Source organism: Gadus macrocephalus, chromosome 2 (assembly GCF_031168955.1).
Source record: "Gadus macrocephalus chromosome 2, ASM3116895v1".
Classification (NCBI taxonomy): Eukaryota; Metazoa; Chordata; class Actinopteri; order Gadiformes; family Gadidae; genus Gadus; species Gadus macrocephalus.
Window position 1 is genome coordinate 23335252 of NC_082383.1, and position 19743 is coordinate 23354994.

General features: G+C 46.0%; 1 protein-coding gene and 1 long non-coding RNA gene across 3 annotated transcripts; one reads left to right on the forward strand and one right to left on the reverse strand.

Moving 5' to 3' along the window:
• Nucleotides 1-1494: 1494 nt before the first annotated feature.
• Nucleotides 1495-5900, reverse strand: LOC132453101 (uncharacterized). Of its 2 annotated transcripts, XR_009524581.1 has the most exons (4): nt 5096-5900; nt 4507-4621; nt 3071-3738; nt 1495-1823 (listed from the first exon to the last, which is right to left on the reverse strand). It is a non-coding gene; the product is annotated as an uncharacterized LOC132453101 (long non-coding RNA). The 2 variants fall into 2 exon arrangements; XR_009524580.1 differs by lacking the exon at nt 1495-1823 and having other exon boundaries at nt 2474-3738; nt 5096-5888.
• Nucleotides 5901-5920: 20 nt separating this feature from the next.
• Nucleotides 5921-19646, forward strand: rrn3 (RRN3 homolog, RNA polymerase I transcription factor). The gene is made up of 17 exons (XM_060046025.1): nt 5921-6394; nt 6621-6677; nt 6762-6851; nt 7752-7881; nt 8808-8870; nt 9080-9143; nt 9246-9315; nt 9507-9605; nt 10103-10192; nt 11918-12035; nt 13157-13287; nt 13850-13980; nt 14479-14666; nt 16080-16188; nt 18017-18169; nt 18341-18422; nt 19099-19646. Exons 1-17 carry the CDS (start codon nt 6299-6301, stop codon nt 19243-19245), a joined length of 1818 nt encoding a protein of 605 aa, XP_059902008.1. The 5' UTR covers nt 5921-6298; the 3' UTR covers nt 19246-19646.
• The last annotated feature ends 97 nt before the right edge of the window (nt 19647-19743 follow it).

Below are 19743 nucleotides of genomic sequence, written 5' to 3' on the forward strand. Positions count from 1 at the left end.
CTATTCTACCGTGCAAACTGGGAGCTTTGCAAGTAACTGTAGGTCTCAGGAAATGCAAGACGCTCGTTTAGCATACCAAATTGTACTTTTTGGTGTATACTTTCTCTAGCATTTTTTATTGAGTCCAAAATACCCTTTATATTACTTTGTTTTTGGTTTAAATGTTAATCATTATTAATGATTAACATTTATGAATTCTGTCAAAAGGGCCACCACAGCGAACTTACATTTTTCACTAAATAGAGCCATCCAGGCTCTATTTAGGTAAATAAAAGGTTTAAAAAGTGCTATAACATGAAAAGGCTATTCCAATCGGACTATGCATGATTTGCCACATAATTTACTCAAAAAGAACCCTGAAAAAAACTGTTACCAGTGACGCCAGATTGCTCAACCATCTCGGAAGTCATTCTTTGAAACTGTTTGGGCAGCAAGTACCTTCAAACAAATCCTTGGCAGATGATTGGATGAACCATCTCATCAGCCATCACTAGGCTTACATCACTAGGCCCAGGTAAGCTCACCCCTGCTCTAGTCACTGCAGAGGCGTAGCGTGCAAAGGTCATCCTTTTCAGTCCCTTGCTCAATAAACAGACAATCATCCGCCTGATTGTACTTCCTTGTGTACTTTCTATGTCAACATTGTGTGTGATGTAAATGACCTATAAACGAATTTGAAATATTTGAGTCCATCAATAACACAAGCTGGCCACCTAAGTACTGACATTTCACTGTTCCATGATTTATATTGACTACCAAACCATTGGTAGAAGTACTCAGATCTTTTTCTTCAGTAAAAGTAGCAATTACTCTAACTGTTACAAGGAAAAGTCCTGTAGGCCTACTTATTTGATATTACATAAGTATCAGAATCCAATATAACTGTACATCAACCCTGATAGTTCAGCAGCTGGACTGGGCTGGACTGTTGCCATAGATACACATTTCCCTGCATAACCAGCTGGCTACTTGTGTAGGACTATAGGTACTACACCCCATCAACCTGTATCACGCACATCTGTATGTTTCTGCAGCCAGTGAACATAGTCTGTAGTCTGTAGACAGTCGCACTGGGGTGTGTGGCCTGCAGATATTTTGTACGCTGGTGCTGGGTTATTTAGGAAGAAAGGTCAGTCGTTGTTCCGGCTTGTGTTGTCCTGAAGATCCGAAGGGAGTTCCCAGACACACAGGGCCAACACCTCGTCGTTAGGGCCGCCCCGGGTTAAAGCGAGATGTTTATGCAGCCGCAGCTCCTCTCATCAGAGGATGGTACAAAACTGAGGTCAGATATTCTAGAGCTCCTCCTGCAGACTGGGGGTTGGGGACCATCTCTTCAAACACCACAGCTTTCAGGTTGTAGACGTAGCCTGGAAGTAAAGGTTCGATCTAAATATGTACATAATGTCAGCTCAACATGCAACAATTTCATTTGTCTTTCATACATAGCAATAAATAGTTTGCATTTCAGTTACTTACAGTGTGTACTTACTGTAATGACAAATCACCATCCTACCAATATTGGTCACATCCAAACTAACATCAAATTTGATAACATATTTCAGCGCAGAAGATCACATTATTTCTCTTAATTGCAGGCATTCCTTGTAAAATCAGTGCCCCTACTTTACACATGGTGGCAAATGTAGATGTGACAAACATACCTGTACAACATCCCAATGAAGAGTAGACCACACTTTTGGGTGTGAAGCCCAAGATTACCCGGTGGAATGTCTCCAGTGTGGAGGTCTGATACCGGGAGCTTAGCTTCTCATCATCACTGAGGACACTCTTATTCGTAAGTATCTTCTCCACTCTGCAGAGGGCTTTGGAACATAGAGAGATGAAGCATAAAGTAAATAAAACATTGAGTACAAATAGAACACTACACACCTGGGCCCGGTTTCCTGAAACCTTAAAGGCCTCTTGACACTACGTCATTCGTAACCTCTTTTAGTTCTACCATTTTGCATGTTTCCCGAAACATTCTTTGCCAAGTATCTTTCGTACGTCGTTTGTTGGTACGGTTGGTCTGAAGGGCTCATAGAACCTTCTTAGCTCTACCGTAGTGATGTTTCAGCTCCTGACGCTAGTCACCGCCACTGTACAGTAGCCTTTAGAAATCCCCATGGCGCATGGAACTGCAACAATGGTTTGAAGTCATTCATGAAGAAAATAATTTCTGGAAACACACAAGCACCAAATAAAATGTGCAAGTTGTTTAGTTGTTCATTCCAAGTTTGCATCCCTGGCCAATTGAGGCCAAATGAAAATACATGTTTGAATTAAGGATGTAATTAAGGATTTAATTGCCTCAATTTCCTCTGCTGTTTCTATATTTTCTATTTTTTTTGGTTAAATCAGTGTAGGCTATGCTAGTATGTTCGCCAATGGTTAAATAAATGTTTAAGCCAACTAGGAGGATATCGAGGAATGTTTTATTAGCAAAGACTGCAATATTTTTCATAACGCTGTCATGCACCTGCGCATGAAATGGAAAATCGAACTCTGAGCAATCGATTTCAGCACTTTCTTTCTGGACAGCGATGTAAGGACTGTTTCCTAAGAAGTCTCTTAAGAGACCGTTCGGGAATCATGCCTATAGAGGTAAACAACTTTGATAAGTGTAAACGTAGGAGCCTTTGCAGCGTGCTAAGGGTGGACGTTATTGGGAAACCGGGCCCTGGTAGAAGCCACATCTTGCGATCTCTGCTCTAAAGGACTGGATGTTGGCATTTGATGGAAGAGAGTTTTGTCATGGCTACGTCTGCCTTGCATGTGGTTCACCAAAGAGGTCCGTTTGGCGACTGTCTGGCCCTGAGGTTGAGGTTGTTGCTCATCAATACACATGGTTGCTCATTCCATGCTGCCACTTGACAGTTTTTGTAATGTAAAGTTGAGGCAGATGGGGAGGGGAGATGTTTCAAGAGCCCTGCGTCCGACACGAGCAGTCCATCAGCAGGAGGGTTATCGCTGTGTCAGACCAGGAACTGGAACTTAGAAATACGCCAAAAGTTGGAGAAGATAAATACTGTTCAATCTGTAAACAGTCAAATGTTGAGTGTACCTTTACCCTTTGCACAATATGAACAGCCGGTGAAATATATGGCAGCAGACGGTTGATTGTTGCCTACAGGGACGCTGCCATCACTGGCTGGCTCTTCCATTGCTTGGAATACTGGCAGTGATTGCATTTTTGGACGACCGACAAATATGTTCCTCGTTTGTAGGTCCTCACATCTGACACTCGGTTGCAGACTGGACACGTTTCAAAAAGTTCCATAAGGTTCTTCTCCAATACGATGCACTTGGAGTCTTTGTATCCAGTTGAAGACGTATCACTGTTTGAGACAAATGGCATTATAGACATTCACAATGTTAGGTTAACAAGCAAAGTATTAACACAAGGATATGTCAATAAACATTGTCGTTTAGCTGAATTGACAGCCAAAAGCACATACGTGGGCTCACTGGGCTGTAATGATTCTGTCACATTGCTCCTTGACTGCGCTGGATCATAGGTGGAGTCGTGGGGTTCAGGTTTTATCGTGAAGATGTCATCTTCATCCTCCTCCTCCTCCTCCTCCTCCTCCTCCTCCTCCTCCTCCCCCCCAACCCGAGGTCTTTTAGCTGGCCTTGGATGAACATGCTTCACGGGCATGGAGGTAGCAGGCCCCCATGGTGCATCCAAAGTACTCGTGGAAATGCTCATACTTTTCATGAAGGATTCAGTTTGGGTACCTAAAGTAAATGAATGTGTATTACGGTCAATGTACATGATATGAATACTACACAGGGCATTCACTACTTAACACAAAACCGTAACGGCACCAAGGAAACAAAAAGATTTCCGTGCCTTTGGTCCTTTGGTAAGGTGTATGAAGCACCAAGTAGCGCACCCACAAAAAGAAGACATTCATGAATGTACATTATATCTGTAATGCAATTGACTTTCTCAAACAGGTAAAGTTGAGACAGCGGGGAGTGGAGAGGTGTGAGTAGGGCCGGGTAAAGTTGAGAAAGTAGGGGAGGGGAGGGGTGTCAAGAGCCCTACGTCTTAAGCGAGTCAATCAGCATGAGGGCCATTTGGTTATACAACAAAAAAAGACATTCAGGAATATAAATTATGTTTTTAATGCATTTGAGGGTGCACTCACACTAGGCCATCTGTACCGTGCCAAAGTCCGTTTGACACCTGTACTGTAGTCAAGTACGATGCACGTGTCGGCTCATCATCATCTGTACCGTGGCCTGAGCACACCTCTCCGAAGTGAGCTCAGGCCACGGAATTGAACTGTTCTTGACTACAGTTGGCGTGCTCACACTAGCCAAACGATCTCGACTTTAGGGGCGCAGAGGTGTCAAACGGACTTGGGCACGGTAAGATGGCCTCGTGTGAGGGCGCCCTGACTCTCCCAAACGTTGACGAGCACATAAGAACCTGTACTAGTAGGAAATGAGTTATAGAAACTCGCACAACAGAAATTTAAAAAGAGTTAGATCACAAACCTTTGCTTCTAGCAGGATGACCTAATGTACCCATAGCAAGCAGTGTAGCCCGACATGAAAGGCTAGGTGGATCTGTTTGTGTGCTGGTATGGATGGGGGGGGTCACCAATGTGCTCTGGAAGACATACAAAACACCAAGTAAACAGCAAGTAATTAAACAAAACATTGATGCACAAAGGCCAATGTAATAATGGCAAGAAGCATTTATTAATACATAGGAAAACGTGTTACAATCCCTTGTGCCATAGTCCAAGGTAAAAACACACTATTTACTGAAGTGTAAGTACTTGAGCTCTAGTGATAGTAAATTATAGCGTTCTTGATTTTCCCTGTTTAAACAAGAACAATGCCCAAGCACTATTAGTCTAAGTTGAACATAAGATATCGTTGCTAATATTATAATTTGTGGATTGACGCTTAGCTTAGGTTAGAAGATTCTAGGTTCAACAAGATAAATCTCTGTCTTTGTATAGTGTGGTCATAGATATGAGAGTGAAAGCTAGCGTGTGCCCATTTCATAACTTGGAGAATATGAACCTGCTATTTTATAACAAAAACCTTAGGCACAAAAGTTTATTTTTTTACTTACAGTCCGTGAGCTGGCGGTCGATCGTCGTGACGGTACAGATCCAGGTTTTATGAACAACCTCGAAGCAAAACCACTACTGTAGGCACCGAAGTTGGAAAAGTCACTGTGGTCAAAATGATTAGAACACAGAACTAAGTTGGAGTTGTATTTCGCTGGTGGTGTTCCAAAGATAAATTCCAACCATTTCTTCCTAAACTCTTCTTTCTTGGGCAAGAGATGCAACGTGGCTTTGTTATCGCCACACATAGCACAGGTACGAACTTGTTCTGCCATGTAAGCACCTGGCTGTTTGCTCCTATCTACCGAGATGGTCAACTGGCGGCAAAATGAATAGTGTCTTCCCGTGGGCCGTCGCAAGCCAAGGTGGGCGAGGCCATGAAGACTAATCCACCAAAGGACGTCAGTTGGTGAGGCTCATCTGATCCGCTCCATGCGTTTATTTTCTTTCATTTGCTTATGCAGGCAATCGAGGTAGAATGACTTTTCACATGCAGCATGCAGTTGCAGCTCCTAGTGAATTATTGTATTTCAAAAGGAACAGTACTAAATGGTTGTATACTCTAATAAAGCTCCTCCTTCAAGCCAGCCCCAGTACCTTTAAATGGGCTACTAAATACCACCCGGACTAGCCTAAACTCAGCAGGAAATGAGGGAAAGCTTAATCACTTTTCTGCCGAGGGGGACTGAACAACATTCATCTTCATGTTACCTAAAACAAGGTCACAGTAAGCGAAAATGTGCCCTAAATGCAAATAGAGGTGATAAAACGCGACAAATCCACCGATACGACGCCATTTTTACCGGAAGTAAACAAACATGACGCTTGGTGAACGTCATACGTCATACTATACCCTGCTTTTAATTGGTAGTCGGAAGTCACGTTACAGGAAAAATGTGTTCACATATGGGAATGCGTGCATCGTGTTTAGCCACGGAGAGTATGTAACTCAACGAAGCAATAGGCGATATGGACCATTAATACCCCGTCTGATGGTGTCTTTTGTTTCCGCTCGTGGATGACTATCTCATTAAGTCGTATTTTCTACTGAAGCTCGATAATGTAGTTCATGTTAAAGCACATGACCAAAGTAAACATACACTACTAGTTCAATTATTTTTTCAAAGCGCCGGAGTTTATTACTTCCTTTTACAAATGAAAAGAAACGACTATACTGTATCAACGCATTAAGTGAGTTATAAAGCATGGAGATCGATGGCCGGGATTTCCTGAACACCCCTCCTACGAAGACCGTACGGTTCGGAGGGAGTGTTGTTGCTACGTTAGCTAAATACAAACAGGTAACGTTAGACCAACGCTCCTATTCTATACATGTATTTATAGTATATTCATGCCCGTTGAAGCTTGATATTTTAAGCTGTAAACCATTTTCAATGTGCTTATTGTGAATTGAATTTACCTCAGTTTCGTGGAAGTGTATGTTTGTTTAACAAAGCTGCTCAATTAAGTGCAAGCCCTTTGTCGTTGAATATTAATGTTTACTTGTTGAAAACATTTTAAATGAAGGGAGACTTGCAACAGTACGAACTGCTGAAGCACCAGTTGTCAGATCCAGATATCAAGGTAAATACAACTTGTGTTAATCATATACTTTTAACATTTGTGATTGGTGCAGTTTCCCCTGGATTTAAATAGTCTATTTTACAGGATGGGCAGATCATAAATTGGCTTCAAGAGTTTCGTAGTTGTGTGACATTGCTCGGCAAGGACCATGAACATCTTATCCACACAATTTTGGTGAGTATATTCAAGAAATAATTTCTTGAATAGCTGTGAGATTATTCCTATATTTTACAATATGAGGTTTTTGCTCATTTAGTTTCGTCAGCCATTCCTATTTAAACCTGCCAAGTAGTATATTACTAATTCATACTTCCATCCTCCTTGTTTAGACTACTGTAAAGTAACTCCCTTTTCACTTGCCTTAACCAAGCTGATGTATGACTTGCCTAGGGTTCAACAAAATTTAACAGCCTGGTTTCCAGGCTGTTCAAAACATAACGAGTTATAGTCCCATGTTACTCCAACTCCAGCCTCACTCTATTGGCTTCCCGTGCGATTTAGAGTAGATAAAGAAAATGATGCGTTACAGTGCAGTTATTGCTGCACTATTGGTACAATTTTCTTGCCTTATTCGAAAGGCAACCAAGTTTATATCGTGCTGGCCCAACAGATCTGCTGGATCTGTTGATTGTTTAAAGCAGCAGCCAACGGACATTTTCTATATATTAGTATTTTTATACAATTGTATCTTGTATCTTTTAAATTTGGTTGAAATGCTGTTTTGCTTTTTGTTTTAAATTATCATTTTAGCTATGTTTACATTTACTGCCATTTTACAAAGTTGTAGTATTTTTACTTTATGGCTTGTAAAAACTTTAATTACTTTCCAAATGATCAAGGTTCCCACCTTTCCTCGATGGAGGATATGTTCCAGCATGCTGTTTACCCCAAAATGCTTTAGATTATGAAAAATGTAAAGAAATTGAGCCCCTCCTTTTTTATTATAATTTTTAACAAAAATAGATGCTCTATTGAGTCTTATTAAAATAACCATGCTTATTATTGTTGCGTGTACAATCCATCCATGGCGTTGTACCGTGTATGATGTTGTGTGTGGTGGCGTCCCATCCCCAGAGGTTGCCCTGGCTGGGCCGTAGTCCTGCCGTCATAGAGGAGTACCTCGCCTTCCTGGGGAACCTGGTGTCGGCCCAAACAGTCTTCCTCTGTGCTTGCCTCAAAATGGTTGTTTCCCACTTCATTCCCAGTAAGGCACTCTTTGGTTGTTCAGTAGATAGTCCGCCACAAACAAACATGAAGCTTGCTTTGGATGTCGACACCATCTTAGTCTGACCTATATTTTTTAGTTTGTCAGATATTTTACATTATTATTGAAGTAGGAATGTTTTGCTCTTCAACGCAAATGTTTCACCACTGAAACGCCAAGCTCCCCCAGCTCCTCATGTTAGGCTTGACTCTGATGCTCAGCAGTATGTAGACAAGCTCCCCCAACCCTAACCCTAACCCTGACTGAGGCTCAGCAGTATGTAGACAAGCTCCCCCAGCCCTAACCCTAACCCTGACTCTGAGGCTCAGCAGTATGTAGACAAGCTCCCCCAGCCCTAACCCTAACCCTGACTCTGAGGCTCAGCAGTATGTAGACAAGCTCCCCCAGCTCCTCATGTTAGGCTTGACTCTGATGCTCAGCAGTATGTAGACAAGCTCCCCCAGCTCCTCATGTTAGGCTTGACTCTGATGCTCAGCAGTATGTAGACAAGCTCCCCCAGCTCCTCATGTTAGGCTTGACTCTGATGCTCAGCAGTATGTAGACAAGCTCCCCCAGCTCCTCATGTTAGGCTTGACTCTGAGGCTCAGCAGTATGTAGACAAGCTCCCCCAGCTCCTCATGTTAGGCTTGACTCTGATGCTCAGCAGTATGTAGACAAGCTCCCCCAGCTCCTCATGTTAGGCTTGACTCTGATGCTCAGCAGTATGTAGACAAGTTCCATAGAATTTCATATAGCAGCTCAACCCTTCACCGGCACACATCAGTAGATGTGTACATCCACAGATTGGAATGATTTCGATACACGTAACCCTTTGTGAATATGAAGGTTGAGCTTTGTTCCTTTTCATTACTGAGTTGTTGATGCCGTCAATTGCTTGTCTATTAATACTTTTCTTCATCTTTCAGAGAGAGTTCAAATCTGTGAAGGAGGTGTGGACATCTCGGATTCAGACGACGATGAAGATGAAAGTATGTTCAAAGCTTCACTTCAATGCATTCTCTCCTAAAAGAAAATAACCTGGTGACACATCTTATTGAGATTGCTTTTGGATTTTATTGTGATTGATTGATTCAATGCAATTATTACCACGCTGAATGTATTAAAGCTGTGGTGCATGCTCAGTATTGATACACGTTCCAGATGTTGCGTCTGAGCTCATCTTTTTGTCTGGTTCCAGACCTTGCCAGGACCTTCGGCCACTGCCACCAGGCCCTACAGGTCATCCTCAGATACGTCCCGTCGTGAGTCCCCTCTCTGTCTGGCCCCAGGCGTCGCTGAACGACCCTCGTCTCTTATTGATTAGTACGCTCTGTGTGTTCAGGCGTCTCCTTCTGTCCCCACAGCACGAGTCACTTCCTGGTGCCCATTTTAAATGAGAAGTTCCCGTTCGTGCAGAAGTCCTCCAGAACCTTGGTGAGTGAGATGTGAACAATCCTCAAACGTCCTTCCTGACGGCTATCTTCAGATCACATTGCTTGGTGAACGTTGGCATCAGGAACGTTTTTTGTCCTTTGTCCATTGTCATTACCATCAATAATTATCATAATAATTGGTTTCATGAATACATTTTCTGACACTTTACTGTCTTAATGATTGTTCTACAGGAGTGTTATGTCCACAACCTTCTGAGGGTGACTGTGTACATCCCAACCATTCAGAGAGATGTCTTGGAAATTGTCATTGGAAAGATGCTGAAAATAGACGTGAGTGTCTGCTCTGTATTATGAGTCTGTATATATCGATAAAAAACTAAATGTGTTCCATAAATGTTTGCATTTGTTTAACAATTGTTAATATTGACCAGTGTTTGAATTTAGTAAGTATGGCTGAGCTAATACATGATGGAAAGAAATCTGGGTTCATGTGATCTATCTAAACAGCCTGCATGTAAACTATTGTTAGGCTGCCAGTCTTCCAGGAATCAAGCCGTTAACGTTCCTGTGTTACTTTCACTAAACAGGTAACAAGTAGCCAACATTCTGCAGCTTATTTCATTGGGTGTCTAATTTAAACTATCCATCTGATAGTTTAAGTCTGACATACAAACTCATCTTTTCCTCGGGACAAAGATGGATGTCGCTGCTGACCCATAGTTTACAACAAAGCAGTTTTTTTTCCTTTTTAATTGTGTGTGCCGTGGTGATCACCTAACCTGTGTTCCTGCCGGGTCTCCTGAGGTCTTAATTAAAGTGTTCCCCAGGTGAGTGCACCACGGGCATCGATCGAGGAGGCAGAGGAGAGGAGCATGCAGCACCGGAGCGAGCTCACCGAGGAAGGACTCTTCGACATGGTAATGTGGACCAGTTGATCCTCAACTCAAAGTCAAAGGGACGGAGGACCAACTGGTAACGTGGACCAGTTGGTCCTCAACTCAAAGTCAAAGGGACGGAGGACCAACTGGTAACGTGGACCAGTTGGTCCTCAACTCAAAGTCAAAGGGACGGAGACCAACTGGTAACGTGGACCAGTTGGTCCTCAACTCAAAGTCAAAGGGACGGAGACCAACTGGTAACGTGGACCAGTTGATCCTCAACTCAAAGTCAAAGGGACGGAGACCAACTGGTAACGTGGACCAGTTGATCCTCAACTCAAAGTCAAAGGGACGGAGACCAACTGGTAACGTGGACCAGTTGATCCTCAACTCAAAGTCAAAGGGACGGAGACCAACTGGTAACGTGGACCAGTTGATCCTCAACTCAAAGTCAAAGGGACGGAGGACCAACTGGTAACGTGGACCAGTTGGTCCTCAACTCAAAGTCAAAGGGACGGAGGACCAACTGGTAACGTGGACCAGTTGGTCCTCAACTCAAAGTCAAAGGGACGGAGACCAACTGGTAACGTGGACCAGTTGGTCCTCAACTCAAAGTCAAAGGGACGGAGACCAACTGGTAACGTGGACCAGTTGGTCCTCAACTCAAAGTCAAAGGGACGGGGGACCAACTGGTAACGTGGACCAGTTGGTCCTCAACTCAAAGTCAAAGGGACGGAGACCAACTGGTAACGTGGACCAGTTGATCCTCAACTCAAAGTCAAAGGGACGGAGATCAACTGGTAACGTGGACCAGTTGATCCTCAACTCAAAGGGACGGAGACCAACTGGTAACGTGGACCAGTTGGTCCTCAACTCAAAGTCAAAGGGACGGGGGACCAACTGGTAACGTGGACCAGTTGGTCCTCAACTCAAAGTCAAAGGGACGGAGACCAACTGGTAACGTGGACCAGTTGATCCTCAACTCAAAGTCAAAGGGACGGAGACCAACTGGTAACGTGGACCAGTTGATCCTCAACTCAAAGTCAAAGGGACGGAGACCAACTGGTAACGTGGACCAGTTGATCCTCAACTCAAAGTCAAAGGGACGGAGACCAACTGGTAACGTGGACCAGTTGGTCCTCCGTCCCTTTGACTCCGCAGTCATTGGACATAGGCCCGTGTGATTGGACATGAGATGGCCAATAACCATCAGGTGGTGACAGTAGGGAGAATATTGAAGGTGTAACTCTGGAAAAGTCAGATCTATTTAATGTTTTTGATCCCAATTATTTTAAACGATGCCACCTTTCAGGCTTCACATTAATTCTAGGTTGTTTATAACGCTTTTTGTTTTCGAAATGTTTTTTTTTTTTTTAACATGGGACTAGAATTGAACGGGCTCTCCTCTCTCGAGGGTTCATAGGTGGGCGTCCTGTAGGCGTCCTGTAGGCGTCCTGTAGGCGTCCTGTGGGCGTCCTGTGGGCGTCCTGTGGGCGTCCTGTAGGCGTCCTGTAGGTGTGCTGTAGGCGTCCTGTAGGTGTGCTGTAGGCGTCCTGTGGGCGTCCTGTAGGCGTCCTGTGGGCGTCCTGTAGGCGTCCTGTAGGCGTCCTGTAGGCGTCCTGTAGGCGTCCTGTAGGCCTGCTGCTCTCTGTTTAACCCAGAGGTCTCCTGGCTCTTGGTGTGTCTCTGGTACATGTGGAGGCGATCTGTCGTTCTGAAGCTGTGTGTCCGTCCCTCCCTTTGACTGAGTGTCCCCTGCCTCAGGACGAGGACGAGCCTGGAGAGCAGGGCTCGGGGCTGACCGCCCACCCCATGGCCGAGAAGCTGGACTCCCTGATGATGGTGACCATGAGCTACATCAGGGACAGCTGCCTGCCAAAGGGTGAGTGAGGGGGGGGGGGTGACCACACCAGACAGCTCACACAGCGCACAGGGACAGAAGGGCGCATCGACTCTGTTGTGGGGACTGCGCATGCCCGTATCAGAACATTACGCTTTTAGACCATTCACAGGTAAGGGTTAACCAATAACCCGATCACCTGACGTGAGTCCTCTCTCCAGTAGATGTTGATGTTGATGTTGAAAGAGTCACGGTGGATACAGCCCCTTCAATTTATTAAAACATGTGCAATTGTTCCCCAAATAAATGAGGAAAGAAGCGGTGGACTTTAATGTTGATAAAACGATATATAAGGTTACTCATAAGGTACCTCGTGAGGACGCCTTTCACCTCTTAACCCACGTAACTGAGGCCCCGTCCACACGGAGCCCAAACGGGCGAAAGGGACCCGGTTTAGTTTTATGCGGTTCAGGAATATCTCCGTAAAGACGGAGTCATTGCGAAACCGCATCGAGCTGCAGAAACTCTGTAGTAAACATTCAAGGCGCCGGTTCTCCACAGAAATAAGTGGAGCGCATCAAGCCTGCGCGCTGTATACAAACATACGGTCACGAGGAGATTCAACCTTTTAAACTGAGCAGAAATACTTTTTAATGTACAGTTAGTAATTCAATAGATCAAGGGGCTGTATTCAAAGCTACAAAAAGAATGCAAATATTTTTTTTTATAAACAATTCAACGCAACTCTGACGTCCCCCAGCTGGTGGGGGGACTAACGACGTCATCGTTAGCGTTTCAGGCGTCCACACGGATCCTAACACGAAACCGCTTAGGTCCGGATAGATTTGAAACCTTCTCCGAGGGTGGTTTCAGAAATGTGCGGTTTGGGGCACCAGGTTGGCCGGCTCCGTCCGGACGGTCGGCCGAAACGCACAAGACTGACGCGGTTTCACCGCTCCGTGTGGACGGGCCCTAAAAGGATATCGCCCCTCCCCCCGGAGTATTCACACACCCACGCTCTGAGGTGACAGGTGTAGGGAGGAGGCTGCTGGCATGTCTCCCGTCTCTTTATTTGTTGGTACAGAACGTCGCTCGACGGGTGTTGACCTGCAGTACATGTTGAAGCTCACCCAGACGACCTTCTGCTGCCGTGTTGTCCGTAGGCGCGCTGGATGTGGAGAGGACCAAGGAGCTGTTCAGAGACCTGTTGTCCATCTTTGACAAGCTCATCCTGCCCACGCACGCCTCCTGCCACGTGCAGTACACCCTCTTCTACCTCTGCAGCTTCAGGGTGGTGAGTGATCGGAGCACGCTGTTCCTCAACGGCTGGGATCTGGAGGAGGAGTGGATCCGGTGGGGATGGTCCATATGAAATGGCTGCGGCACCATTTTGTAACCTAAAGGTTGCTAGTTCGATCCCCAGCTCCTCCTAGCTGAGTGTTGATGCGTCCCTGAGCGAGACACTTAACCCTAACTGCTCCTGACGAGCTGGCTGTCGCCCTGCATGGTCGACTCTGCCGACGCTGTGTCAATGTGTGTATTAACTGATGTAAGTCGCTTTGGATAAAAGCGTCTGCTAAATGCCCTAAATGTAATTGTAATTGGCATAATTTTTTTTTTCGCAAGAAATTCCAAGGAAAATTGTTCAACAAAATAAATCCCTTTGGAAATAATCCAACATTACTCGGTTTAGAACTTCTCTAACTCTATCGACCGCGTCCATTTGTTGCGAGTCGATGGCGTTATTTCATCCGTCCAGCGTCCATGTGTGAAGCGTTTGACCGGCTGCATTCATCAAGAGGACGACCTTCATTATGGTCAATAATAATCCAGCCTCTCTCATTGGTCCGTCTCAGGCGCTGGCCGAGGCCTTCCTGGAGCACTTGTGGAAGGTGTTCCAGAACCCGTCCTTCGCCCCCGTGCTGCGGCAGGCGGCAGCGGGCTACATCGGCAGCCTCCTGGCCCGGGCCAGCTTCCTGCCCGTGGTGTAAGCACCCTTTCCCTCTCTGTGCATGCATTAAAGGTGACATATTGTACCACCAGGTGCGAGTGTCATTGGAAAGGTGCTGGAACTAGACGTGAGTGCCTGCTCTGTACTAAGAGTCTGTTAATACCTATAAAAAACGAAATGTGTTCCATAAATGTTTTTTGCTGTTGCAAGCCGTTTTGAGAATCAGCCTCTTCTGACATCACGAGTGGGCGTGTCCACCTAGATGTGTGACGGATAGATGATCAACCTTTGCTACGGTCCACTGGGTGGGCTGTAGACTGATCTATCCAGCACACATCTAGGTGGACACGCCCACTAGTGATGTCAGAGACAGATTGTATCGGCCAATCACACTCACACCTGGTATAATATGTCCCCTTTAAGAAATCCCACAATAACAATGGAACCCTTTCCACCGATCCCCACTCTCCTCTCTACTCTGCTGCTGGTTAACCTGAAGGTGGGTGTTCATCATCTCTTTGTCCCCCCCTCCAGCACGGTCCGAGCGTGCGTGGACCTCCTGGTGCAGTGGATCCACGGCTACATCGACAGCCTGGATGCCGGCGGCCGACAGGCCTGCTGCGACGTCACCCTGCACGGGCCCTTCTACACGGCGTGCCAGGCCGTGTTCTACGCACTCATCTTCAGGCACCGCGCCATCCTGGAGGTCAACATGAAGAAAGGTGATGGCACAGGGCCTCCCTCTGTCTCCTACACCCTCTGTCTCCTACACCCTCTGTCTCCTACACCCTCCTATCTGTCTGTTGCTATATTAACAACAATGCAATAGAAAAAGAAAGGTATGGTAATTCCTGGTCTAAAATAACGACAAACACTGAATCACTAGGGATGCCAATGCCTATGACGGATGGTTTTAATGCTGGTTCATCCACCAGGACGTCTACCACCGCCATCTGGTCAGGATTCAGTTTTTACAAATTATTGGACCACCACATGATTTGATATTCTGTAAATGATTCATTAAAAATAGTTCTCCCGTCCTTACAAAGAGAGCTACAAGCGCAAAACATTTGGTTCATCTTACCTGGTAGGCCTACTTTCTCATCTGAAAAGTCTTGAAAACACAACTAGTAAGGGAACAGTGGTTCCCTTCCTCGCTCATAGCAGGGTTATGAAGCTAAGAATGTAGCGGTCTACATCAGACGGCCCGGTATAGTATAGTGGTGGAGTGAATGTAACGGTCTACATCAGACGGCCCGGTATAGTATAGTGGTGGAGTGAATGTAACGGTCTACATCAGACGGCCCGGTATAGTATAGTGGTGGAGTGAATGTAACGGTCTACATCAGACGGCCCGGTATAGTATAGTGGTGGAGTGAATGTAACGGTCTACATCAGACGGCCCGGTATAGTATAGTGGTGGAGTGAATGTAACGGTCTACATCAGACGGCCCGGTATAGTATAGTGGTGGAGTGAATGTAACGGTCTACATCAGACGGCCCGGTATAGTATAGTGGTGGAGTGAATGTAACGGTCTACATCAGACGGCCCGGTATAGTATAGTGGTGGAGTGAATGTAGCGGTCTACATCAGACGGCCCGGTATAGTATAGTGGTGGAGTGAATGTAACGGTCTACATCAGACGGCCCGGTATAGTATAGTGGTGGAGTGAATGTAACGGTCTACATCAGACGGCCCGGTATAGTATAGTGGTGGAGTGAATGTAACGGTCTACATCAGACGGCCGGTATAGTATAGTGGTGGAGTGAATGTAACGGTCTACATCAGACGGCCCGGTATAGTATAGTGGTGGAGTGAATGTAACGGTCTACATCAGACGGCCCGGTATAGTATAGTGGTGGAGTGAATGTAACGGTCTACATCAGACGGCCCGGTATAGTATAGTGGTGGAGTGAATGTAACGGTCTACATCAGACGGCCCGGTATAGTATAGTGGTGGAGTGAATGTAACGGTCTACATCAGACGGCCCGGTATAGTATAGTGGTGGAGTGAATGTAACGGTCTACATCAGACGGCCCGGTATAGTATAGTGGTGGAGGATTCTAACTTCTAGATGATATGTTGCACACAGATGGAGGCAGGGTGATTTATTTCCTGTTGTTGGTGTTTTAGGTCTGGCCTATCTTCAGGGTCTGAACCTTGAGCGTGTTGTGATGTGTCAGCTGAACCCGCTTAACGTCTGCCTGCCGGCCGTCATCAACCTCTTCGCTGCCTTCACCAGGTAACCCCTGAGTCCCACCGTGTTCTCTACGTGGTTCATGATGTGTGTCTGATCTTTACTCTGTCATAAGCAAGGTCAGAACCGGTTGTTTGAAAGTCTCACCTTCCTCTGACCTTGTCGTGACATATAGTCTGTGAGGTTGTCCTCTGACCATGTTATAGTCGGTGAAACTGTCCTCTGAACGTGTTATACTCCCTGTAGCTGACCCTGTTATAGTTAGTGGAGCTGACCCTGTTATAGTTAGTGGAGCTGACCCTGTTATAGTTAGTGGAGCTGACCCTGTTATAGTTAGTGGAGCTGACCCTGTTATAGTTAGTGGAGCTGACCCTGTTATAGTTAGTGGAGCTGACCCTCTTATAGTTAGTGGAGCTGACCCTGTTATAGTTAGTGGAGCTGACCCTGTTATAGTTAGTGGAGCTGACCCTGTTATAGTTAGTGGAGCTGACCCTGTTATAGTTAGTGTAGCTGACCCTGTTATAGTTAGTGTAGCTGACCCTGTTATAGTTAGTGTAGCTGACCCTGTTATAGTTAGTGGAGCTGACCCTGTTATAGTTAGTGTAGCTGACCCTGTTATAGTTAGTGGAGCTGACCCTGTTATAGTTAGTGTAGCTGACCCTGTTATAGTTAGTGGAGCTGACCCTGTTATAGTTAGTGGAGCTGACCCTGTTATAGTTAGTGGAGCTGACCCTGTTATAGTTAGTGGAGCTGACCCTGTTATAGTTAGTGGAGCTGACCCTGTTATAGTTAGTGGAGCTGACCCTGTTATAGTTAGTGGAGCTGACCCTGTTATAGTTAGTGGAGCTGACCCTGTTATAGTTAGTGGAGCTGACCCTGTTATAGTTAGTGGAGCTGACCCTGTTATAGTTAGTGGAGCTGACCCTGTTATAGTTAGTGGAGCTGACCCTGTTATAGTTAGTGGAGCTGACCCTGTTATAGTTAGTGGAGCTGACCCTGTTATAGTTAGTGGAGCTGACCCTGTTATAGTTAGTGGAGCTGACCCTGTTATAGTTAGTGGAGCTGACCCTGTTATAGTTAGTGGAGCTGACCCTGTTATAGTTAGTGGAGCTGACCCTGTTATAGTTAGTGGAGCTGACCCTGTTATAGTTAGTGGAGCTGACCCTGTTATAGTTAGTGGAGCTGACCCTGTTATAGTTAGTGGAGCTGACCCTGTTATAGTTAGTGGAGCTGACCCTGTTATAGTTAGTGGAGCTGACCCTGTTATAGTTAGTGGAGCTGACCCTCTTATAGTTAGTGGAGCTGACCCTGTTATAGTTAGTGGAGCTGACCCTGTTATAGTTAGTGGAGCTGACCCTGTTATAGTTAGTGGAGCTGACCCTGTTATAGTTAGTGGAGCTGACCCTGTTATAGTTAGTGGAGCTGACCCTGTTATAGTTAGTGGAGCTGACCCTGTTATAGTTAGTGGAGCTGACCCTCTTATAGTTAGTGGAGCTGACCCTGTTATAGTTAGTGGAGCTGACCCTGTTATAGTTAGTGGAGCTGACCCTGTTATAGTTAGTGGAGCTGACCCTGTTATAGTTAGTGGAGCTGACCCTGTTATAGTTAGTGTAGCTGACCCTGTTATAGTTAGTGTAGCTGACCCTGTTATAGTTAGTGGAGCTGACCCTGTTATAGTTAGTGGAGCTGACCCTGTTATAGTTAGTGGAGCTGACCCTGTTATAGTTAGTGTAGCTGACCCTGTTATAGTTAGTGGAGCTGACCCTGTTATAGTTAGTGTAGCTGAACAGGTTATAGTTAGTGTAGCTGAACAGGTTATAGTTAGTGTAGCTGAACAGGTTGTACTCCGTGTAGCTGACCCTGTTCTCCTCAGGAAGTACCAGGTGGCGTTCTGCTACACGGTCATAGAGAAGAACAACCGCCAGATGCTGCCGGTGGTCCGCAGCTCCAACGCGGGGGGCTCGGTGGCCACCAACACCAACCCCCTGGACAGCTTCTTCCCCTTCGACCCCTACCTGCTCAAGAGGTACTGCCCTAACGCTCTGAGCATGTAGACGTGTACATTGTATCCATCATTGATGTGATATAACGACTTCCTCTAGCTATTAAAACCAACCTCTCACCGTGGGACGGCGTGGGTCTGCCTCCACCCAGTGTGGTTCCTGTCTTCAGTAGGCTGCTTGCTGTCTCCCTGCAGGTCCAGTAGTGTCATCCAGCCCCTGTACCAGGTGTGGGAGGCGGAGGACTCGGAGGAGGGTGTCGCCCAGCGGGAGACACTGGTGAGGGGTTAAGGCTGATGGGCAATTACTACATATGCATTCACTGCAGTGTGTGTGTGTGTGTGTGTGTGTGTGTGTGTGTGTGTGTGTGTGTGTGTGTGTGTGTGTGTGTGTGTGTGTGTGTGTGTGTGTGTGTGTGTGTGTGTGTGTGTGTGTGTGTGTGTGTGTGTGTGTGTGTGTGGAAAAATAACCGGTTTGCAAAGGTGTACAGTTTTAAGTCTTCCCTCTGAAGCTCAGCCGGAGGTCCAGCTACAATGGACAGCCCTGTTACAGAGTAGTACTATGGCTGCAATCCTTTGGCTACGTAACGCTTGGCCCATACCGTTTAGAGACATAGTTATTCACTGTATGAAATCAATTATTCACTGAAGTCACTGTCGCTCATCTTCAATTAAAGTTTGTTTCACATAAAGCAGAAGAACGAGGCCCCTGGTCCAATCATATTACGGATACTTCAATAGTTTGGACTAATTTGTGGATGTGGGAATAATAAAAAGCATAGGACTACCTTTCATGTGCGCAAACCTAAGAAATCGAACCCACAAACGGGGAGAGTGAAACCCGCTCTCTGGTGAGATGCATGCTGGGTATTCCTATAACCGGGGTCAATAAACGGTCCGTATGCTCGGCTGTGCCGGTTCTGTTTGGTAAACGCACCCCCCTTCCTCTGTCCTAGCGATCGATGGACGAAGAGGACGACTTCCTCAACAAGGAGACCCCCCACTCGGACCCCCGGATCATGGGCATGACCCCTGGCTCCTACGACCGGGCCTTCCCCTGCAGCCCCTGCAGTGTGGGCTCCCCGCCCGTGGGCTTTCCCTGAAGGCGTTGGTCGACCAGCGCCCCTCACAGACTGGCTGAGGACGGCTGTGGACGGCTGAGTGCTGCCTGTGTGCCCCCCCCCCGTTGAGCCGTGGGCCTGCAAGTGGGTTTGGTTTTATTTATTCTGGTCGAGGTGTGAGCGTCACACTTGGAGAACGGGCACGCTGTGGGATCATAAGAGACGATCGTGTTATTTTAGATGTGTCTTTGGCTGCGGTCGCTGTAGACGCATCGTCAGAGAACGATGCCACGTTGTTTAAACAATGGCTTATTTCTACACCTTCTATCGAAACCTGGGAACCTTTGTGTTCAAAAAGGTGTGCGGTAACTATTGGGCTTTCATCTGCTTTATATGTTTATAAGTTCTAATTATAAAAATAAAAAAGTAATTTTATTCACTCATTTTGCCTTTCTCATTTGTCAAGAGATGGAATTAGCATTGAAATGACTGAAGACTTTAGACGGAGAAATGAAATAGTTTGGTTAATGGCGTCACATG

What these genes read in the sequence shown, in the direction of transcription:
- rrn3 (XM_060046025.1), top strand. Translation starts at nt 6,299, where the DNA reads ATGGAGATCGATGGCCGGGATTTCCTGAACACCCCTCCTACGAAGACC. An exon ending in TGTTTCCCACTTCATTCCCA is followed by an intron (nt 7,882 to 8,807) that starts GTAAGGCACTCT and finishes TTCATCTTTCAG; the next exon opens with AGAGAGTTCAAATCTGTGAA. An exon ending in GCCAGCTTCCTGCCCGTGGT is followed by an intron (nt 13,981 to 14,478) that starts GTAAGCACCCTT and finishes CCCCCCCTCCAG; the next exon opens with CACGGTCCGAGCGTGCGTGG.